The sequence below is a fragment of the Pseudophryne corroboree genome, chromosome 6 (assembly GCF_028390025.1).
Source record: "Pseudophryne corroboree isolate aPseCor3 chromosome 6, aPseCor3.hap2, whole genome shotgun sequence".
NCBI lineage: Eukaryota > Metazoa > Chordata > Amphibia > Anura > Myobatrachidae > Pseudophryne > Pseudophryne corroboree.
The window spans coordinates 289,475,322-289,500,350 of NC_086449.1; the positions used below are offsets into that span (position 1 = coordinate 289,475,322).

At 44.2% G+C, this 25,029-nt stretch overlaps 1 protein-coding gene across 1 annotated transcript in view; it reads left to right on the forward strand.

Moving 5' to 3' along the window:
- Window positions 1-25,029, forward strand: part of UNC13C (unc-13 homolog C) — a 1,008,422-nt gene that overhangs the window by 830,340 nt on the left and 153,053 nt on the right. The window contains exon 30 of the mRNA XM_063926117.1: window positions 23,357-23,437. Coding sequence (XP_063782187.1) covers window positions 23,357-23,437 — 81 coding nt within the window. The remainder of the gene's footprint in view (window positions 1-23,356; window positions 23,438-25,029) is intronic.

A 25,029-nucleotide genomic window follows, 5' to 3' on the forward strand; every position in this document is an offset into this window, starting at 1 on the left:
CAGTCACACAAGGAAAAAATTTCCAGGGAGTGTGATCAAGTCTGGAGACTTTTCTCCACATAAATATACTGGAGCTAAGGGTAAATTTATAATGCTCTAAGCTTAGCAAGACCTCTGCTTCAAGGTCAGCCGGTATTGATCCAGTGGGAAAAACATCACGGCAGTCGCCCACGTAAACAGACAGGGCGACACAAGAAGCAGGAGGGCAATGGCAAAAACTGCAAGGACTTTTCGCTGGGCGGAAAATCATGTGATAGCACTGTCAGCAGTGTTTCATCCCGGGAATGGAAACTGGGAAGCAGACTTCCTCAGCAGGCACGACCTCCACCCGGGAGAGTGGAAACTTCATCGGGAAGTTTTTTCCACATGATTGTAAACCGTTGGGAAATACCAAAGGTGGACATGATGGCGTCCCGTCTGAACAAAAAACGGGACAGGTATTGCGCCAGGTCAAGAGACCCTCAGGCAATAGCTGTGGACGTTCTGGTAACACCGTGGGTGTACCAGTCGGTGTATGTGTTCCCTCCTCTGCTTCTCATACCTAAGGTGCTGAGAATTATAAGACGTAGAGGAGTAAGAACTATACTCATGGCTCCGGATTGGCCAAGAAGGACTTGGTACCCGGAACTTCAAGAGATGCTTACAGAGGTCTTATGGCCTCTGCCGCTAAGAAGGGACTTGCTTCAGCAAGTACCATGTCTGTTCCAAGACTTACCGCAGCTGCGTTTGTCGGCATGGCGGTGGAAAGCCGGATCCTAAGGGAAAAAGGCATTCCGGAAGAGGTCATTCCTACCCTGGTCAAAGCCAGAAAGGAGGTGACCGCACAACATTATCACCACATGTGGCGAAAATATGTTGCGTGGTGTGAGGCCAGGAAGGCCCCACAAAGAAATTTCAACTCGGTCGTTTCCTGCATTTCCTGCAAACAGGAGTGTCTATGGGCCTCAAATTGGGGTCCATTAAGGTTCAAATTTCGGCCCTGTCGATTTTCTTCCAGAAAGAATTGGCTTCAGTTCCTGAAGTCCAGAAGTTTGTCAAGGGAGTATTGCATATGCAACCCCCTTTTGTGCCTCCAGTGGCACTGTGGGATCTCAACGTAGTTCTGGGATTCCTCAAATCACATTGGTTTAAAACCAGTCAAATCTGTGGATTTGAAGCATCTCACATGAAAAGTGACCATGCTCTTGGCCCTGGCCTGGACCAGGCGAGTGTCAAATTGGTGGTTTTTTCTCAAAAAAGCCCATATCTGTTTGTCCATTCGGACAGGGCAGAGCTGCGGACTCGTCCCCAGTTCTCTCCCTAAGGTGGTGTCAGTGTTTCACCTGAACCAGCTTATTGTGGTGCCTTGCACCTACTAGGGACTTGGAGGACTCCAAGTTGCTAGATGATGTCAGGGCCCTGAAAATATGTTCCAGGACGGCTGGAGTCAGGAAAACTGACTTGCTGTTATCCTGGATGCACCCAACAAACTGGGTGCTCTTGCTTCTAAGCAGACTATTGCTAGTTGGATGTGTAATACAATTCAGCTTGCACATTCTGTGGCAGGCCTGCCACAGCCAAAATATGTAAATGCCCATTCCACAAGGAAGGTGGGCTCATCTTGGGCGGCTGCCCGAGGGGTCTCGGCTTTACAACTTTGCCGAGCAGCTGCTTGGTCAGGGGCAAACACGTTTGCTAAATTCTACAAATTTGATACCCTGGCTAAGGAGGACCTGGAGTTCTCTCATTCGGTGCTGCAGAGTCATCCGCACTCTCCCGCCCGTTTGGGAGCTTTGGTATAATCCCCATGGTCCTTTCAGGAACCCCAGCATCCACTAGGACGATAGAGAAAATAAGAATTTACTTACCGATAATTCTATTTCTCGGAGTCCGTAGTGGATGCTGGGCGCCCATCCCAAGTGCGGATTATCTGCAATACTTGTACATAGTTACAAAAATCGGGTTATTATTGTTGTGAGCCATCTTTTCAGAGGCTCCGCTGTTATCATACTGTTAACTGGGTTTAGATCACAAGTTGTACGGTGTGATTGGTGTGGCTGGTATGAGTCTTACCCGGGATTCAAAATTCCTCCCTTATTGTGTACGCTCGTCCGGGCACAGTATCCTAACTGGCTTGGAGGAGGGTCATAGGGGGAGGAGCCAGTGCACACCACCTGATCGGAAAGCTTTACTTTTGTGCCCTGTCTCCTGCGGAGCCGCTATTCCCCATGGTCCTTTCAGGAACCCCAGCATCCACTACGGACTCCGAGAAATAGAATTATCGGTAAGTAAATTCTTATTTTATTGGCGGTTTGTCCTACAATAACACGAGACCAGTGGGTAATTTTTCTATAGGTTGATTTTAATCAATTATAATTTATGTTGAATCGATGTTGTGTTTCAGAAGCTAAACGCACATTTACTATCAAATGATTTTGTAATATTGATTTTTAAACATTAGTAAATGTGCAATTTAGCCCCTGACACAACATCAATTTAATTGATACCTCCTGCTTTATGGTTACTAGATATCGCATAAGCCATCCCCATAGTTTTCTAAGGGGATGGCATGTAACAAGTCCCACAAGTCATAGCTTTGTGTATTTTGTATGCATGTGCTAACACCATCTTTCAGTGGAGCAGCCCTGCTGGAGAACGAACTTGTGATTCGTTACCATTGAGCTAGAGCTGTTCACGATTTCAATTGTAATGTTTTTTCATTTTCGCAGATGTGTAGTCGCATGCGCGCAGTTGCCGCCCAGGGTCTAGACCCAGAAATAAATGGATTGTGGGGTCTATTCATGAAGGAGTGAAACGAGTGGAGAAGTTGCCGGTGGAGAAGTTGCCTATGGCAACCAATCAGTGCTTACATAATATTTATAAAGTGCATTCCATAAAATTATACGCATCAGCTGATTGGTTGCCATGGTCAACTTCTCCACTGGCTCACTTCTCCACACTTTTCACTGCTTCATGAATAGACCCCTGTGTATGTTATCACTTTACTTCTTACTGATCACCGGGATAGTCTCTTACTGAAGCCCATGTCCTTGAGGTTAGTACATTCCCACCTAAAAAAAAATTGTTCTGTGAAATGCAGTTAAAAGGATTCTTCGTTTTATAGAGCGATCCGTATATTTGTTAAGAAATATACTCCATATTATGCAGTATGTTATTAATATGGTGCCAGTGTCTCAATTACCACAGAAACAAATATGGATATGCGCAACTTTACTAATGTAAATGGGGGCATGATAACAGTGCACCATACATTTTGTTTATGAACAAAATGCTGAAACCTTTTGAAGCATACTGTATAATATATAGACTGTTTATCATTATTATTAGTAATAAATATTGTGCATGTGGTAAACTCTGATCACATTGATATAATGTGTCTTTTTGGAGAAAGAGCACTATATAATTATTATTCAGAGAACTGCCAATGCCAAATGTGGCATCTTATCACATTAATGCATTAGTTATACATTTATGGCACACTAATGGTCAACCATAAAATTGATCATCTTCACATTATATGTACCAAGTGAGAATCTTAATTAATTCTACTACCATTAAAAAATGTCCTTGATGTGTGAGAGACTCCGCTTTCCAATAAAAGGATACCGCCTATAGGGTTTCTTCTTTGAATTTTGTGCAGTTTAACTCTTACATTGCTACCTGTGACAAAAATATTAGATACAGCATGTCACTTTGTTTTAGAAGTTGTTGGCGCTCTTGAACAAGAGATTTATTTATTTTTACTTTTTCTTATTTCTTACATACAGTAACTCAATAACTTAATTTACTCTGGCAGGGTCCACAGGTTATCCACAGGATAAAATTGGGTTATGAGTAAGCTACAGCGGATTTACACCAATCGGTCAAAGCTTTTCAGCCTCCCAGCATGCAACAGGCCCGTCCATATATCCCCGCCTCCTGGTACAGGCAAATAATTTTTTTATTTGGTGTGGCAGGAGTCGGACCATGGTCAGAGGGCTGCTGGTTTTTAGCAGCCCTAAGCTTTCTTATTTTATTTTTATAGTCTTACTATTTTTTCTTGAGTGATCTTTCTAAAAAGCGTCTTATTCGTACCTTAGAAAGAGTCGCTCCAACAACTCTCCGCCGGTTTGCAACAACGCTTACCCACGAGTACAGTGCTGTTTCGGTGGGCGTCTGTGTCGGATATACTAGCAGGTCCAGCAGACATTACCAGGCTGTGGCCGGAGCATCGGGAGAAGGTAAGGCATTGGTTCCACTTAGAAGGGGAATACGGACACAGCCACACTGTTTTGGGTGGAGACTACCAAACATTCGCTGACGCGGCTGCCACCTTGGGTGCACCAGCGCTAGGCCTCAGGGATCATAATAAAACAGGGGGGTTATTGCACTGTGCTCGGTGAGAAAAATAAAGATTTTTAACCTAGGTTGCTGCTTGGAGTGGTGGAATCACTACCTATTCCACTGTTAGTCAGGATACATTAAAGGGGGGTGTACTCCTAGCGCTACCGTGGATAAACACACAATACTAGTTTTAAAAGAGGGTGTATTTATTGTACACAATCACAAAACAGCTTAAAATGACGTGGAATTTCTAAGGTCTATTCTAAGGCAAGTAAATGATGTGAGCCTAGAACAGACTGTTGTTATTATTACTGGTCTTCAAAAACAAATTTCTTGGTTATAATTGCTATTTGCTGTTCCTAGTGCCGGTAGACAAACTAATCCACATACAAAAACAAATTACACACATATATAGAAAGGTAAAGTAAATTGCAGTAAAAAGATACTTTGGAGGTCTGGATGGCTGTTATTGAAATCACAAAGTTTTCCTTACGCCAAAGCTTGACCTCTAGTGCACAGTAATTAAAGTCAATTAAGTGTGATCACTTGAGATGGATCAGAATAAACATCAGTTCAAAATCATTAAGGTACATATGTGAGGGTGATGCGTGTTTGCGTCTCACCCACTTCGTCACTTTGTGTAATGGTGACGTTATTTGTAAGTTTCCTGGTTGTAGTTTGTTGCCCCAAAGCCTATTAAGTGGTCGGTGTGCTTTTTTCTGCATGCTTTTTCTCATGCCGGAAAGTAGATGTTCATTGAAAACATACGCTACCAGTGAATGAATGTTGGAGTGGCTCTTGTGGCAAGTTGTTACGGCTTATGGGGCTTCTCGGTCCTCCTGGCTGCAGAGATCGGTCAGGTTTGCTTTGTGTCCACCGGCGGTGCTTACCAAGCGGTCCGCTGAGTGCACTGGTGCGGCTCGGTTCGGGATCAGTATCTCTGTAATCAACTAGTTTCGCCTTGTGCAGGCTTCCTCAGGATTGCAGATGCTAGGATCCCCAGTAATTCCCTGTCCTTAAATCTGCTGTGTGCGTTCCATGGCCAGTTTCTAACATATAACAGCGGGGGGGGATCCTAGCATCTGCAATTCTAGGGTTGATGTCAACAGTGGAGAGTCAGACGCTCTCCTGGTCGACCCTGCCCCCAGTTCATGACCAGTTTCCTCCGAGTCTCCTGCCATGAACTGCTTTCCTGCTTCCGTCTGAGACACTGTATATGAAGGGGACCCAGTTGCAGCATAGGCGGCTGTGTGACTGGTGCGTCTGTGTTCACTATAGGTTCATGGAGCGGCAGTGTACACTAGTAGCATCTCAATCCACTCAGCATTCGCAAACGTGTTGATCGGTCTTGGAAGCGAAGTGAGTCTCCCAGTATCCCACTCTACTGAGTAGCATTAAGTCTCTATCTACCTTTTGAGTATGAATACTTAGATAAGTGCCTATTGCATATGAGTCTGTATACTATTACTGTTGTTTCTTCTCTATGCATCTGAATACAGTAGATTTTTTTAAACATGATTCAGTAATATGTTCGCCTACATACTTGAAATGTATTTGTAGTTGATGTGAATGGACAATTATTCTCTGTAAAGCACTGCGGAATATGTGTTTGCTATATAAATAACTGGTAATAATTATGCTCTCATATTGCTTATTATATTAATGTATAACATGTGACTGACTGCTAGTGTGATTGCTGACTTTACTATATATTCTGTCAGTTTTTTTCTATTCCGATCCTCATTGCTGGTGCATAGCAGGGTGGGGTCGGATTGTATATCACTTTAAAAAGCTTAAAGTGATTACAGTTTCAAATTGTGTAGTACACTGTGTAAGTGTTGATTATTTATCATGTCTAAGAGCGGTAAAGGTGAGGAAGATACACTCACAGCAACACCAACACTCATATCATGTTTGTCTTGCAAAGCTGGGTTAACCTCTCAGGATCTGGTTCAGGATGGTTTGTGTGAAAATTGTTTTAGCTATCACCAGGGTCTTGAAAATTACAAGGCAGATTCAGGTGCACAAACATCCAGAATAGCTGAGCGGATAATTATAACTCCTGTACCAGGGATAGGTTATACGATTAACCCTTACATGCAGCGTCCCACCTGCGGTTTATCACTTCCAGCAGCAGTCTCTCAAAAGAAACAGGCTGATAAGCCAGTGGTAAGTAAATCTTCATCCTCACAGGCTACACATGTTTCAGATGAGGATTCATCGGAAGATGAAAGCTCAATAAACTCTGGTTCAGCATACGAAGAGGAGGACGGTCTCAGCTCAGTGGATATAGCTGAGTTAATTAAGATAATGAAAGCCATTCTATCCTTAGAGGAATCAGCAGAGCCTGTGTTAAAAACCAAGGCACCTGTGCTTAAACGTCCCAAAACAGTTAAGACTGAGTTTCCTGGGTCAGATCAGCTGACGGAAATCATGGAAGAGGCTTGGGCTACGCCCAGTAAGACGTTTAGAATTCCTAGGAAATGGAATTCCAATTATCCTCTTCCACCTGGGGATTGTTTAAAAAGGGAGGTGGCTCCCAAAGTAGATACGCATGTGATTTGATTAGTGCAAAAATTTACATTACCTCTGCCTTCAACATCATTAAATGATTTCACAGATAGGAGAGTGGATGGTTTTTTAAAAACCATTTCTTCCCTGTCTGGGGCAGTCATAATAGTAGCCATGGCTTCAGCTTGGATGGCAAAGGCAGTGGCTGCCTGGGCTGATGCATTGGAAGGGGATCTTTCAATGGCCATCTAGAGAGCAAAAATCCCATATAGCACATATAAAACATGCTGCGATTTTCTTGGAAGAAGCAGCATTGGAAAGGGGTACTATTGTCTCCAGGGCATCAGCTTCAACAATAGCTGCTCGCAGAGCAGTTTGGCTACGTACGTGGAAAGCTGATTTAGAATCTAAGAAGGTTTTGGAATCTTTGCCTTTTTCTGGAGATATTATTTTTTGTAAAGAATTTACAGAAATTTTGGAGTCAGAAGCAGATTCCAGGAAGGTAAAGTTTCATTCCACACACTAACCTAAAGTTCCAGCTTTTCATCCCTTTCGGTCTCAAGGAAAAGCTAATGGAAAAAGTGATGGCAAGCAGCCCCTATACAACAAGTCTGGTAAGACTAAAAAGCATTGGGCTACCAGAGGACCGGTTGGTAAAACAGAAAATAAGCCATCAGCCTGATGGTGCGGGCCTCCACCTGGGGGACCCCAGGGTGGGGGGGTCGACTTCTTCAGTTTGCACAGATCTGGCAGCAGTCTACAACAGATGCCTGGGTGCAGGAAGCGGTATCTCTAGGTTATGCATTTGCCTTCAAGAAGCACCATCCTCAAAGGTTTTTTGTACCAGCCCGTCTCGGGTAGAGACGAAGGCCAGGCTTTGCAAGAGGCAGTTCAGAAATTGCTTCAGTCAGGAGTAATCATTCCAGTTCCTCCTGCACAACGAGAACAGGGTTTTTACTCCAACCTGTTTCTAGTTCAGAAGCCAAATGGGTCATTCCGGCCCATTCTCAATCTCAAGGTGCTGAACAAATTCATTTCGGTACCTCGGTTTCATATGGAGACTTTACGTTCCATCATTTTGGCCATGGAGCCAGGGGGTTATATGATATCCCTGGATATCCAAGATGCTTAACTACATGTTCCTATAGCTCGGTCCCATCAGTACTATCTCAGGTTCGCTATCCTCCAGTAGCATTTTCAATTCCATGCCCTACCTTTTGGGTTAGCCACATCCCCCAGAGTATTTACCAAAATTATGGTGGTAATGGTAGCTAATCTCCGCCAGCAGGGGATAAGAATTTTTCCATACCTTGATAATCTTTTAATCCTGGCACAGTCGTAGGAATTGCTCCTGGGTTATCTGCAACAGACAATAACGTGTCTGCAGAAGCACGGGTGGCTCATAAATTGGGCAAAATCGTCTCTGGTTCCGTCACAGCAGATAACTCACTTGGGGGCTGTACTGGATTCAAGCCTTCAGAGAGTAATTTTACCTCTGAACAAGATATCCAAAGTTCAGTCTAGGATTCAGGAGTTGCTACACAGTCAAAAGGTATCCATTCACACAGCAATGCGTGTGATGGGATTGTAGTGTCAACATTCAACATGGTGGAGTATGCACAGTTCCACTCAAGGCCTCTGCAGCATCTGATCCTTGCCAAATGGAATGGGTTGCATCAGATGATAAAAACGCAGACTATGGTCCTTACGATGGAAGTAAGGAGGTCATTAGCCTGGTGACTACAGACATCCCATCTGGACAAGGGAAACCCTTTTTGATATCAGATTCGGAAATTCTGACAACGGATGCCAGTCTCCACGGCTGGGGACCAGTGTCAGTAAGGTTTTGTTTCCAGGGGCAATGAACCAAAGAAGAAGGTTGCCTGCCAATAAATATATTGGAACTTCGGGCCATGGCCCTCATTCCGAGTTGATCGGTCGGTATTTTTCATCGCATCGCAATGAAAATCCGCTTAGTACGCATGCGCAATATTCGCACTGCGACTGCGCCAAGTAATTTAACAATGAAGATAGTATTTTTACTCACGGCTTTTTCATCGCTCCGGCGATCGTAATGTGATTGACAGGAAATGGGTGTTACTGGGCGGAAACACGGCGTTTTATGGGCGTGTGGATGAAAACGCTACCGTTTCCGGAAAAAACGCAGGAGTGGCTGGAGAAACGGGGGAGTGTCTGAGCGAACGCTGGGTGTGTTTGTGACGTCAAACCAGGAACGACAAGCACTGAACTGATCGCACAGGCAGAGTAAGGTTGAAGTTACTCAGAAACTGCTAAGTAGTTTGTAATCGCAATATTGCGAATACATCGGTCGCAATTTTAAGAAGCTAAGATACACTCCCAGTAGGCGTAGGCTTAGCGTGTGTAACTCTGCTAAATTCGCCTTGCGACCGATCAACTCGGAATGAGGGCCAATATACATGGCACTGATTCAGGCAAAGGACATCATTCGGGGAAAACCAGTTCAGATCTGCTCGGACAATGCGACGGCAGTCTCATACCTCAACCAGCAAGGAGGAACTTGCAGCCAAAAAGCTATGAAGGAGGTAAGTCACACACTAAGGTGGGCAGAACGTCATCATCCAGCCTTGTCCTCAGTGTTTGTTCTGGGAGTCCTACACTGGGAAGTGGATTTTCTCAGTCGACATGCTATTCAGGCAAGCGAATGGGCTCTACATCCGGAGGTCTTCCAGACCCTAGTCGACAGGTGGGGGTTGCCAGAGATAGATCTCATGGCGCCCCATCAGAACAACAAAGTTCTCGTATACAGGTCAAGAACAAAGGATCCCAGAGCAATCTTTGTGGATGCCCTGTTGGTGATATGGGATTTTCATCTTGCCTATGTGTTTCCTCCAATCACCTTATTACCCAGGGTACTGAGAAAGATAAAGCAAGGAAAGGGTGCCATGATACTAATAGCTCCAGATTGGCCCAGAAGACATTGGTACACAGATCTGCAGAGAATGTCGATGGACGCTCCATTCCTGCTCCCTCAATGGGGGTCATTCCGAGTTGTTCGCTAGCTGTTTTCATTTGCAGCGCAGCGATTAGGTAAAAAAAGCGGCACTTCTGCGCATGCGCGACGTACTTTCACAACAGCCGATGCAGTTTCACACAAGGTCTAGCGACGCTTTTCAATCGCACTGCTAGCCGCAGAGTGATTGACAGGAAGTGGGTGTTTCTGGGTGGTAACTGACCATTTTCGGGGAGTGTGTGTAAAAACGCAGGCGTGTCAGATACAAACGCGCGCGTGCCTGGGGAAACGCAGGTGTGGCTGGCCGAGTGCGGGGCGTGTTTGTGACGTCAAAACAGGAACTAAACAGTCTGAAGTGATCTCAAGCTAGGAGTAGGTCTTGAGCTGCTCAGAAACTGCATAATATTTTTTTGTAGCAGCACTGCGATCCTTTCGTTCGCACTTCTGCTAAGCTAAGATACACTCCCAGAGGGCGGCGGCTTAGCGTTTGCACGGCTTCTAAAAGCAGCTAGCGAGCGAACAACTCGGAATGAGGGCCAATGTCCAGATCTACTGATGCAGGGTCCTTGTTATCACAGACATCTGGATCGACTGTCTTTGACAGCGTTGCTCTTGAGACCGCTATCCTGAAGTCAAGATGATTCTATCAACAGGTAATTCAAACAATGCTCAGAGCAAGGAAACCTTCCTCAGCTCGAATTTATCACCGAATATGGCAAACCTATATTCGTTGGTGCAGTGAACGGAAAATAGACCCTAGGTCTTTCAAAATTTCCAGGGTCTTAGCATTCCTTCAGGCAGGAATGGATAAAGGTTTGAAGGTGGCTTCCTTGAGAGTGCAAGTGTCAGCATTGACTGTATGGTTCCAAAAGAAAATTGGCAACATACAGGATGTGTGTATTTTTTTTCAGGGAGTGCTGCACATTCAACCTCCTTTTGTTCCTCCTACAGTGCCTTGGGACTTCAGTTTAGTCCTATAGGCCCTTCAAGTTGCCTCATTTGAACCACTTAATAAAGTGGATCTTAAATGGTTGACAGCTAAAGTTTTTTCTTTTTACTGGCCATGGCGTCAGCTAGAAGAGAGTCAGATTTAGGGGCATTGTCCTGTCGTTCCCCATTTCTGAGTTTATTTTTTCAATATATCCTAAGGCGGTGTCTAAATTCCACCTTAATGAAGAAATTGTTGTTTCGGCTTTCCAGGAACTGGGCCTTTCTGCGGGAGATGCATCGCTGGACGTAGTCCGTGCCTTAAGGATCTACGTGGATCATACCAGTGCCATCAGACAGACCGATTCTCTCTTCATTCTCTACAGATTTCACAAGAGAAGATGGCCTGCTGATAAGCTGACACTGGCAAGGTGGGTTCGGATGACGATTTCAGAAGCATATTCTCAAGCTGATCTCCCTGTTCCGGCTAATGTCTCTGCTCACTCGTAAGGTAGGTCCATCATGGGCATCACAACGTGGTGCTACAGCAGAACATGTATGTAAGGCAGTCACATGGTCTTCCATTAACACATTCATTAGACATTATGCCATGGATACCTTTGCCTCTCAGGATGCTGAATTTGGGCGAAGGATTCTCCTATCCAATCAGGAGCGTCCCCACCACTAAATTGCTTTGGGAAATCCCAATGTTATCCTGTGGACCCTGCCGGAGAAATATACGTTATGGTAAGAACTTACCGTTAATAACGATATTTCTCCTAAGTCCACAGGTTCCACAGGGATCCCACCCTGAAGCACCTGATTTGAGGATCCTTTTACTCACTAACTTCTTCCTTCTTGTACGGAAGGGTGTGCATGTGTGTTCTTCTCGCCTGATTAGGGCTATATATGCATGATGTTCCTGCCTTGAGCTTTGGGAATTAAACTGATTTGTCTGAGCCAGGAGGCGGGGATATATGGACGGTCTCGTTGCATGCTGGGAGGCCGAAAAGCTTTGACGTATTGGTGCAAATCCGCTGTCGCTTCATCATATCCCAATGTTATCCTGTGGTACCTGTGGACTTAGGAGAAATACCATTATCAACGGTAAGTTCTTATCATAACGTATTTTTTTTAAAATTTTCTCTGGAAATGTAATATCTATATTAGATCTAACATCTGTTTAGATACTTTTGGTATCCTTTCCGCCCCCAGGCAATGATCAGAGATTACAGTTCTTTGGGGGTAGATGTATGATCCTCCGATATGGGGGAGAGGTGGTATCAGCACAGGTTATGTGCACTGATACCGTTTCTTCCCCATGTATGTCTCTGGTGGTGTGCGATACATGACAGGGGAGCTATGCTGTGTGGCGTTGGGGGCTCCTGCAGCAAACTTTCCTCCTTTTCATGTTAATTTTATATACAGTATGTAGCTGGTTTTTTTTTTGTTGTTGTTTTTTTTGATTGGTGGCATTATTTTAGGCTTACTGTATGGAGCATGGCATTCTCTGATACGCTGTGATTACATCTGCGTTGCCTACTATCACTATGGGACTGTCTAATTGAATCCACATTTACAATAAAAGGGCGGAGCTAGGTCCAGGTGCGTGACAAAAACTCAGGAAAGTAACAATTTCCATGCACGTATGGGCACTGTGTTCAAACTAGAGATGAGCGCCTGAAATTTTTCGGGTTTTGTGTTTTGGTTTTGGGTTCGGTTCCGCGGCCGTGTTTTGGGTTCGAACGCGTTTTGGCAAAACCTCACCGAATTATTTTTGTCGGATTCGGGTGTGTTTTGGATTCGGGTGTTTTTTTCAAAAAACCCTAAAAAACAGCTTAAATCATAGAATTTGGGGGTAATTTTGATCCCAAAGTATTATTAACCTCAAAAAACATAATTTACACTCATTTTCAGCCTATTCTGAACACATCACACCTCACAATATTATTTTTAGTCCTAAAATTTGCACCGAGGTCGCTGTGTGAGTAAGATAAGCGACCCTAGTGGCCGACACAAACACCGGGCCCATCTAGGAGTGGCACTGCAGTGTCACGCAGGATGTCCCTTCCAAAAAACCCTCCCCAAACAGCACATGACGCAAAGAAAAAAAGAGGCGCAATGAGGTAGCTGTGTGAGCAAGATTAGCGACCCTAGTGGCCGACACAAACACCGGGCCCATCTAGGAGTGGCACTGCAGTGTCACGCAGGATGTCCCTTCCAAAAAACCCTCCCCAAACAGCACATGACGCAAAGAAAAAAAGAGGCGCAATGAGGTAGCTGTGTGAGTAAGATTAGCGACCCTAGTGGCCGACACAAACACCGGGCACATCTAGGAGTGGCACTGCAGTGTCACGCAGGATGTCCCTTCCAAAAAACCCTCCCCAAACAGCACATGACGCAAAGAAAAAAAGAGGCGCAATGAGGTAGCTGTGTGAGTAAGATTAGCGACCCTAGTGGCCGACACAAACACCGGGCCCATCTAGGAGTGGCACTGCAGTGTCACGCAGGATGTCCCTTCCAAAAAACCCTCCCCAATCAGCACATGATGCAAAGAAAAAGAAAAGAAAAAAGAGGTGCAAGATGGAATTATCCTTGGGCCCTCCCACCCACCCTTATGTTGTATAAACAAAACAGGACATGCACACTTTAACCAACCCATCATTTCAGTGACAGGGTCTGCCACACGACTGTGACTGATATGACGGGTTGGTTTGGACCCCCCCCAAAAAAGAAGCAATTAATCTCTCCTTGCACAAACTGGCTCTACAGAGGCAAGATGTCCACCTCATCTTCACCCTCCGATATATCACCGTGTACATCCCCCTCCTCACAGATTATCAATTCGTCCCCACTGGAATCCACCATCTCAGCTCCCTGTGTACTTTGTGGAGGCAATTGCTGCTGGTCAATGTCTCCGCGGAGGAATTGATTATAATTCATTTTAATGAACATCATCTTCTCCACATTTTCTGGATGTAACCTCGTACGCCGATTGCTGACAAGGTGAGCGGCGGCACTAAACACTCTTTCGGAGTACACACTTGTGGGAGGGCAACTTAGGTAGAATAAAGCCAGTTTGTGCAAGGGCCTCCAAATTGCCTCTTTTTCCTGCCAGTATAAGTACGGACTGTGTGACGTGCCTACTTGGATGCGGTCACTCATATAATCCTCCACCATTCTATCAATGTTGAGAGAATCATATGCAGTGACAGTAGACGACATGTCCGTAATCGTTGTCAGGTCCTTCAGTCCGGACCAGATGTCAGCATCAGCAGTCGCTCCAGACTGCCCTGCATCACCGCCAGCGGGTGGGCTCGGAATTCTGAGCCTTTTCCTCGCACCCCCAGTTGCGGGAGAATGTGAAGGAGGAGATGTTGACAGGTCGCGTTCCGCTTGACTTGACAATTTTGTCACCAGCAGGTCTTTCAACCCCAGCAGACCTGTGTCTGCCGGAAAGAGAGATCCAAGGTAGGCTTTAAATCTAGGATCGAGCACGGTGGCCAAAATGTAGTGCTCTGATTTCAACAGATTGACCACCCGTGAATCCTTGTTAAGCGAATTAAGGGCTGCATCCACAAGTCCCACATGCCTAGCGGAATCGCTCCGTGTTAGCTCCTTCTTCAATGCCTCCAGCTTCTTCTGCAAAAGCCTGATGAGGGGAATGACCTGACTCAGGCTGGCAGTGTCTGAACTGACTTCACGTGTGGCAAGTTCAAAGGGCATCAGAACCTTGCACAACGTTGAAATCATTCTCCACTGCACTTGAGACAGGTGCATTCCATCTCCTATATCGTGCTCAATTGTATAGGCTTGAATGGCCTTTTGCTGCTCCTCCAACCTCTGAAGCATATAGAGGGTTGAATTCCACCTCGTTACCACTTCTTGCTTCAGATGATGGCAGGGCAGGTTCAGTAGTTTTTGGTGGTGCTCCAGTCTTCTGTACGTGGTGCCTGTACGCCGAAAGTGTCCCGCAATTTTTCTGGCCACCGACAGCATCTCTTGCACGCCCCTGTCGTTTTTTAAAAAATTCTGCACCACCAAATTCAAGGTATGTGCAAAACATGGGACGTGCTGGAATTTGCCCATATTTAATGCACACACAATATTGCTGGCGTTGTCCGATGCCACAAATCCACAGGAGAGTCCAATTGGGGTAAGCCATTCCGCGATGATCTTCCTCAGTTGCCGTAAGAGGTTTTCAGCTGTGTGCGTATTCTGGAAAGCGGTGATACAAAGCGTAGCCTGCCTAGGAAAGAGTTGGCGTTTGCGAGATGCTGCTACTGGTGCCGCCGCTGCTGTTCTTGCGGCGGGAGTCCATACATCTACCCAGTGGGCTGTCACAGTCATATAGTCCTGACCCTGCCCTGCTCCACTTGTCCACATGTCCGTGGTTAAGTGGACATTGGGTACAACTGCATTTTTTAGGACACTGGTGAGTCTTTTTCTGACGTCCGTGTACATTCTCGGTATCGCCTGCCTAGAGAAGTGGAACCTAGATGGTATTTGGTAACGGGGGCACACTGCCTCAATAAATTGTCTAGTTCCCTGTGAACTAACGGCGGATACCGGACGCACGTCTAACACCAACATAGTTGTCAAGGACTCAGTTATCCGCTTTGCAGTAGGATGACTGCTGTGATATTTCATCTTCCTCGCAAAGGACTGTTGAACAGTCAATTGCTTACTGGAAGTAGTACAAGTGGGCTTACGACTTCCCCTCTGGGATGACCATCGACTCCCAGCGGCAACAACAGCAGCGCCAGCAGCAGTAGGCGTTACACGCAAGGATGCATCGGAGGAATCCCAGGCAGGAAAGGACTCGTCAGACTTGCCAGTGACATGGCCTGCAGGACTATTGGCATTCCTGGGGAAGGAGGAAATTGACACTGAGGGAGTTGGTGGGGTGGTTTGCGTGAGCTTGGTTACAAGAGGAAGGGATTTACTGGTCAGTGGACTGCTTCCGCTGTCACCCAAAGTTTTTGAACTTGTCACTGACTTATTATGAATGCGCTGCAGGTGACGTATAAGGGAGGATGTTCCGAGGTGGTTAACGTCCTTACCCCTACTTATTACAGCTTGACAAAGGGAACACACGGCTTGACACCTGTTGTCCGCATTTCTGGTGAAATACCTCCACACCGAAGAGCTGATTTTTTTGGTATTTTCACCTGGCATGTCAACGGCCATATTCCTCCCACGGACAACAGGTGTCTCCCCGGGTGCCTGACTTAAACAAACCACCTCACCATCAGAATCCTCCTGGTCAATTTCCTCCCCAGCGCCAGCAACACCCATATCCTCCTCATCCTGGTGTACTTCAACACTGACATCTTCAATCTGACTATCAGGAACTGGACTGCGGGTGCTCCTTCCAGCACTTGCAGGGGGCATGCAAATAGTGGAAGGCGCATGCTCTTCACGTCCAGTGTTGGGAAGGTCAGGCATCGCAAACGACACAATTGGACTCTCCTTGTGGATTTGGGATTTCAAAGAACGCACAGTTCTTTGCGGTGCTTTTGCCAGCTTGAGTCTTTTCAGTTTTCTAGCGAGAGGCTGAGTGCTTCCATCCTCATGTGAAGCTGAACCACTAGCCATGAACATAGGCCAGGGCCTCAGCCGTTCCTTGCCACTCCGTGTGGTAAATGGCATATTGGCAAGTTTACGCTTCTCCTCCGACAATTTTATTTTAGGTTTTGGAGTCCTTTTTTTTCTGATATTTGGTGTTTTGGATTTGACATGCTCTGTACTATGACATTGGGCATCGGCCTTGGCAGACGACGTTGCTGGCATTTCATCGTCTCGGCCATGACTAGTGGCAGCAGCTTCAGCACGAGGTGGAAGTGGATCTTGATCTTTCCCTAATTTTGGAACCTCAACTTTTTTGTTCTCCATATTTTATAGGCAGAACTAAAAGGCACCTCAGGTAAACAATGGAGATGGATGGATTGGATAGTTTACTAGTATACAATTATGGACGGACTGCCACGGTTAGGTGGTATAAAAAAACCACGGTTAGGTGGTATATATTATAATAATAATACAATTATGGATGGACGGACTGCCTGCCGACTGCCGACACAGAGGTAGCCACAGCCGTGAACTACCGCACTGTACACTGGTTGATAAAGAGATAGTAGTATACTCGTAACAACTAGTATGACACTATGACGACGGTATAAAGAATGAAAAAAAACCCACGGTTAGGTGGTATATATTATAATAATAATACAATTATGGATGGACGGACTGCCTGCCGACTGCCGACACAGAGGTAGCCACAGCCGTGAACTACCGCACTGTACACTGGTTGATAAAGAGATAGTAGTATACTCGTAACAATTAGGATGACACTATGACGGTATAAAGAATGAAAAAAAAACCACGGTTAGGTGGTAGGTATATAATAATAAATAATACAATTCTGGTCGGACGGACTGCCTGCCGTGTGCCGACACAGAGGTAGCCACAGCCGTGAACTACCGCACTGTACACTGGTTGATAAAGAGATAGTAGTATACTCGTAACAATTAGGATGACACTATGACGGTATAAAGAATGAAAAAAAAACCACGGTTAGGTGGTAGGTATATAATAATAAATAATACAATTCTGGTCGGACGGACTGCCTGCCGTGTGCCGACACAGAGGTAGCCACAGCCGTGAACTACCGCACTGTACACTGGTTGATAAAGAGATAGTAGTATACTCGTAACAATTAGGATGACACTATGACGGTATAAAGAATGAAAAAAAAACCACGGTTAGGTGGTAGGTATATAATAATAAATAATACAATTCTGGTCGGACGGACTGCCTGCCGTGTGCCGACACAGAGGTAGCCACAGCCGTGAACTACCGCACTGTACACTGGTTGATAAAGAGATAGTAGTATACTCGTAACAATTAGGATGACACTATGACGGTATAAAGAATGAAAAAAAAACCACGGTTAGGTGGTAGGTATATAATAATAAATAATACAATTCTGGTCGGACGGACTGCCTGCCGTGTGCCGACACAGAGGTAGCCACAGCCGTGAACTACCGCACTGTACACTGGTTGATAAAGAGATAGTAGTATACTCGTAACAATTAGGATGACACTATGACGGTATAAAGAATGAAAAAAAAACCACGGTTAGGTGGTAGGTATATAATAATAAATAATACAATTCTGGTCGGACGGACTGCCTGCCGTGTGCCGACACAGAGGTAGCCACAGCCGTGAACTACCGCACTGTACACTGGTTGATAAAGAGATAGTAGTATACTCGTAACAATTAGGATGACACTATGACGGTATAAAGAATGAAAAAAAAACCACGGTTAGGTGGTAGGTATATAATAATAAATAATACAATTCTGGTCGGACGGACTGCCTGCCGTGTGCCGACACAGAGGTAGCCACAGCCGTGAACTACCGCACTGTACACTGGTTGATAAAGAGATAGTAGTATACTCGTAACAATTAGGATGACACTATGACGGTATAAAGAATGAAAAAAAAACCACGGTTAGGTGGTAGGTATATAATAATAAATAATACAATTCTGGTCGGACGGACTGCCTGCCGTGTGCCGACACAGAGGTAGCCACAGCCGTGAACTACCGCACTGTACACTGGTTGATAAAGAGATAGTAGTATACTCGTAACAATTAGGATGACACTATGACGGTATAAAGAATGAAAAAAAAACCACGGTTAGGTGGTAGGTATATAATAATAAATAATACAATTCTGGTCGGACGGACTGCCTGCCGTGTGCCGACACAGAGGTAGCCACAGCCGTGAACTACCGCACTGTACTGTGTCTGCTGCTAATATAGACTGGTTGATATTTAAAGAGATATTAGTAGTATACAACAATACTATACTGGTGGTCAGGCACTGGTCACCACTCCTGCAGCAAAAGTGTGCACTGTTAATTAATATAGTTGTACTCCTGGCTCCTGCTAACAACCTGCAGTGCTCCCCAGTCTCCCCCACAATTAATTATAAGCTTTTAATTTATACATTGATGACTGTGCAGCACACTGGGCTGAGCTGAGTGCACACAGACTGAGTCACACTGTGTGACTGACTGTGCTGTGTATCGTTTTTTTTTTCAGGCAGAGAACGGATATAGCAGAGAGAACTGAACGGATATATTATATTAAATAAAAGTTAACTAGCAACTGCACTGGTCACTGACTGTGGTAAACTAACTCTGTCTGCGACTCTGCACAATCTCTCTCTATCTAATCTATCTATCTCTATTCTAATGGAGAGGACGCCAGACACGTCCTCTCCCTATCAATCTCAATGCACGAGTGAAAATGGCGGCGACGCGCGGCTCCTTATATAGAATCCGAGTCTCGCGATAGAATCCGAGCCTCGCGAGAATCCGACAGCGTCATGATGACGTTCGGGCGCGCTCGGGTTAACCGAGCAAGGCGGGAAGATCCGAGTCGCTCGGACCCGTGGAAAAAAAAGTGAAGTTCGTGCGGGTTCGGATTCAAAGAAACCGAACCCGCTCATCTCTAGTTCAAACTACACCGTCCTGGGATGGCGAATGTGTGCCTCCTTTTATGATTAGCACTCACCATACTATAGTATTGTTATGACTCAGCCACAGAGCGGGGGTGCCACTTGAGCAGTAATGAACTTCTCCATGGAAGCCAGCTCTGTGAATAGCACTTAGCAGAAAAAAAGCCCTGTGTTAATGAAAAACAGGTATTTTCCCTGCTCCATGAATAGAGCCCATTTTTTTGAAATCATCATACAGTTCTACAATTCAAAGCGGTGTATTCCCTGGTGCAAATTGCCACTCATTATAACCGTAAACTGGTTTTGCTAATGTCCTGTAAAGTAAGTTATAATGTGCCATCACATGCTGGTTACATTTGATCAGGTTGCCTACTCTTCAGCTGCCCTATGGTAAATCCCTAATGGAGCTTCCAATATATCATAGCTGTATGACATTAGTTTTAATGTAATTTACGATTTGACCTTAATTTTGGAGTTTTTTTTCCATCTGAAAATCTATTATTCAAGTACATTAACTGTGTAATCATAATAAGTAATTCAATTATACAGGCTTTTTATTACCAGGATTCATATTCTTTGACATTAACAGATGATCAGAGTAGTTATATGCTTGTTTAACAGTTCCCATTAGTTTGTCTTGGCTGAAATTTTTTTAATTTTTTTTAACTGTTCACATAAAGGGATAAGGCTGAGCAAGATGCATAGTTTTCCAAAATTAAGATCTAAAAAATGCATACACAGTATATATATATATATACCCAGTGGCGTAAGTTTATCCCAGTTGCCCGGAGGCAAGAAAAATATTGTTGACCCCTCCCATATATCATCCATGAGCCAATAAGATGCTGTTTGGAGATCCGAGTATCACAGAGTAAAACCGAATCCGCTCATCTCTAATTCTAACTATATGAAGCTACTACAAAACCGTTGCAACTAGAGGTCCAACCACACACTACATAGATCTGCTCAGTCACTCACAATGCTGATTATTTCTCTGACAATTAATTTGCAAGTGTCATATCCAGGATTAGAACCCACAACCTTATAAACTGGAAACATGCACCTTACTAATGGAGATATTTGCTATTGAATAGGAAGTATGAGAATTCTAACTATACGTGTAATTGTCAGAGAAATAACTTCATATAGTTAGAATTCTCATGCTTCCTTTATAGGAGCAAATAGCTTCATCAGTAATGTCTCTGCTTCCAGTATATCTATAATAAAGAGAGTGTGATTTGTAAGGTGCAATGACTAGTGGGGAAGTCAGCTACAGAAGAGATACCGGCTGCTGTCAATTAACTTAATTGATTAATGTAGCTGAGCACATAGAACAGGAGGAGAGGTGCCCCCCTTCAGAGCAGGAGCCCGGCAGCAGCTGACTCCGTTGCCTCCCAGAGTTCTGCCTCTGTATATACCCTTAGGCTGAGGCATATGCATGACGCCTAGCTTTTGCATCAGAATCATATATGCCAGGTTTACAGATGTTGCCACACATGGCATGGCTAGTGTGTCCATGAATGAATGCGTGCGAACGTGTGCGTGCACCCATTTATTCCTATGGGCAACCACCAGCTGCAACTAGTTGCAGCATGGCATATAATAAGTGGCGCAGAGAGAAGGGGTAGCAAGTACTAATTACCTGGGCCCAGGTCTGAGGAAGGGGCCTAGTGGGGGCCCTGGACCTCCCCCTCATTACCTGGCAGCAGCAGCTGCAGCTTTTCTCCTCAACCCAGCACACACTGCTGTGTGTGCCAGGTTTAGGTTTTACCAGAGAGGTGCTTAAAGCACTATTTTTTCTGTATTTTATTCAAAGTAATGCATGGATGCATGGTCACGCCTCCTGTGATTAGGCCACACCCCCCGAAAAGTACCTGGGTCCCGCCAGACTCTCTACTGCCCTACATATAATGCAGCTTGCAAATTCCCTGGTGGCTGTCCTCCCTGCACCCACTCACGGGGTGGGGCTGAGGACTGTTGGCTTTATATTTCCCCAGTGGTTGCTCCTCTCTGCAGCTGCTGGGTGGGGATACTGCTGGGCTGCCCAATCTGCTGAGCGGTCAGGAGGTCCAACTGAGATTGACGACTGCCGGAAAATTATTTTCCGGCAGCCACTCAGTGGATGTTTTTTGACTGTCCTCATCATATGCGACCATGTCAAGGAAAGCCTAGTTTGCATGGTTGCATCTTAAAAAACAGTGGCATAGTACCAGAACAGCACTGGGAGCAGGAAATGGGAGCCTCCAAGCTGGAGCATTGTGGCGAAGGTCACACACCCCTCATTACGGCCCTGTCACAGGATACAAGAGTTTTTACAGACAATGTAGAACATTGCAACCTTCTGCATGTGAAGAGCGCATCACTTACAGTAGTTTAACACACCCACTCCTTTTGGCTCAGTGTTAGTTTCTGTAAGGAATGAGAAGTGCGTCACTTCAGGTGACACCTCGGGCAGCAGAATAGCGAGAAACACCCCTTAATTCTGCCTCTCATGAAAGACTCTGCACTGTTTTGCAATTCTAGAAACAACCAGCTGTAATGTTCTTTGTATACTTTTGTACTTTATATTCACAAAATGCCTGTCATTGTCTTTTGAAAAATAGCGTACTTCCCAACTGTATATATATATATTACACAAAACAAAGATATACTTCTTTCAGATGGGAAGAAAATACACTTTGTTTTCTGGAAAATGAAAGGTTGTAGTGTATTTTATAGGAAGAGTAGAAAGTGATCCTTTCTCCCAGAATGTCGTAGTGGTTCTCAGTAGACTTCAGGCTGATCTCCCCGCTGTCTATAATGATAGGGTAGCCTGTTTTCATCTGAACCAGCAAAGAACTTGTTACTGAAGTTACAAAGTCACTTTGTTGTCTTAAAGTACCTGCTTTGACACTTGCTGAATATATCTGTTCTAAAGCAAAATGCTACTGATGAAACTTCATTTTAACATAATGCAGACACAAGGGATTTTGCTTGATTGAATGTCTTAATTGAAAAGCCTTTTGTGTGCAGTGCAGATTTGTATAGAGTGGAATAGTTAATACACCTTTGTGTTTGAAGCACATTTTAAGAATAAGTGACCTTTGTTGAAACTATGCAAATTGGTATCTGCACTTTAACTGAGGTTAATTTCCCTGGTAAGTATCACAAAATTATAGCTGCATGCAAAAAGAATGATCAGAGAAAATGCACACATTAAATGACTATTGGGGTGATTCAGAATGGAAGCAGCTGTGCGTCCATACGCAGCGGCCGCGTCCATCTGATCTGCGCATTGTACGTGCGCAACCTTTCTCCTTGCCACAAGATAATTGTCAGCAGTGGGCGCTCGCGGGGCGGCGAAACACAGCATAGGGGGGGCATGGCGGGCCGAACGGAGACGTGACAAGAGCATTTTCGGGCATCTGCGTGACGTCACACGCAGCCACTCTGATTAATAAAAAAAATGGTAGCGGACTGCTTGACAGTGCGCCAGGGGACCATCTTAATTCGTTACGTCCACAATGTAATTGCGGATGCATTGGGAGGTGGCCCGCCACACATGCTGGGCTGCCTTGCCCTATGCTGGGTCCTTCTCTGAATCAGCCCATATATTAGATAAAAACTTTCACTTTTGACTTTCACCATGGAAGTGACTATTTTATGAAAGATGATTGGAGTGCACCTTCTTTCCTTCGTCTACATGCCAAAGTGGCCCTGCAAGTAACAATGGTTCAAGTTTATATGATTTATTTAAATGAACGTTAATGAATATACTGTAATTCACATAACCGTTAATTACATTAGTACTAGAACCGCAAACTGTCAGAAAATATGAACTGCCAGTCTTTTCCAGTACGGATAATACTGTAGTTCCCAGAGATGAAAGTATGTAATGCTTTAGTTGCATATACAGTAACCTCATACTATGCAAATGGTTGAATGCCTAGCAATCAGAGGAATTTCTGTGATATGATTGTGCATGTGCCTAGAAATATAAATGCAGCACATTTAATGATAATTGATTTTTTCTAAGAGTCTCAGATTTGACTGTACAAATTCTAATTAATTTGGTTTTTGATTTTTTTTTTTTAGGACCATGTCATTCGCGAGGAAGCCAGAAGCCTCACACCTCGGCAGTGTTCAGTTATGGAGGTTGTGCTAGCCACAATTAAGGTATATTGCACATCCATTATATATACTGTAACAATACCTTACACAAGTAAATTAATATTTTAGCAACTGGCTGTTACTGTAAATATATTAACAAGTGCTCCTAAAGCAGTTCTCTGTTACTTCATGGAAATGCTATGACTTATCCGATCCTGTTCATGACACAGGTAGAATTTGCCTTAGGGAGTACACACCATGTTAAATATACATTTAATTTTTTCTCATCTTTGTAAAAATATTTAGAAGCTCTGAGACAGACAGTCCGAACAGGCACAGACATATTATATACTGTAGACAACAGTTTGTATCTGTGGTAGTCAGTGACTGAAAGGTTATTTAGGTCTGTAAAAATACTGTATAGATATTTGAGGTGCATTAATGGTAACAATGTTGTATTAATGGCTGAATGTACATAGCTTCATGTATAATGTACATAGCTTCTTACATAAGATTTATTATGTACTGTACAATTACACAATTCTACAGTGTTACCATTCTCAGATGTTTATATCAGATGTTTATATCAAATAAAATCCTAACAGTCATTAAGCAATTATCTTTCATCTGTCAAGTGCTAGTTAGATAATGAAAGATAATATCTGAATAATTGCTATGATTTCAGTGAAAATTTGATTAGTTTTAGTTAGTAGCCCTCAGTAATGTTCTGGGCATGTAGGGAATTGTGTATTGGCAAGAAAAAAATATTTTTTTTGTTTCCCCCAGCACACTGTAACCAGATTTAAATCCTACAAAATAATAGAATTCAGAGATCTTGGTCACATATATTTGCGCAAATGTATGAATAAGCCCCCAAGCCTCGTCAGGGCTTCTCTGTATATTGGGGTCCTTAATGCTATATCTAAGTGCAGCGTGTGGCACCCCAAAAATGCAGAGATCTTGGTCACATATATATGCGCAAATGTATGAATAAGCCCCCAAGCCTCGTCAAGGCTTCTCTGTATATTGGGGATCCCCAATGCTATATCAAAGTGTAGGGTGCGGCACCCCAAAAATCAGCATAAGCCAGAAAGTACAGGGCAGCACACCAGTGAAAAAACTATAGTGCTAATAAATTTGTATTAGGAAGCTGAAGCTATATACAGAACGTGATACAAAAATAATGAGATGTAATTAAAATATTGAAGAAATAGTGTTAATAAAGAAATTAGTAAGTGATAAGTGTTAATAGAATGTAATGGTATGCCACACTAGAGCGATCAAGCCCAGCTAATCCAGGGGCACCGCACCCCACACCTCCATTACCCCAATCTGGGTCTATGATTAACCAGCAAAGAGCCACATGATAATGGCTCCTTACTTTTATATATATCTAAACTAAGAGCTATCTACCTTGGAGCAACCCCATAATGCTTCACATGGCATATCAGGACCTGCACCTCCTCCTAATGCAGGATCATTTCTGCCTCTCACAACAGACATACTGTATAATAGTGGCAGATGCTCAATTACCTTAGTGATATCACTCAGGTGCTTGCAAGGGAGGGGTATTTTGAAGTAAGAAAGTTTCCCCCAGCACCCTCAATGTTACCAGTAACCAGATTTATATCCTACAAAATAATAGAATACAGAGATCT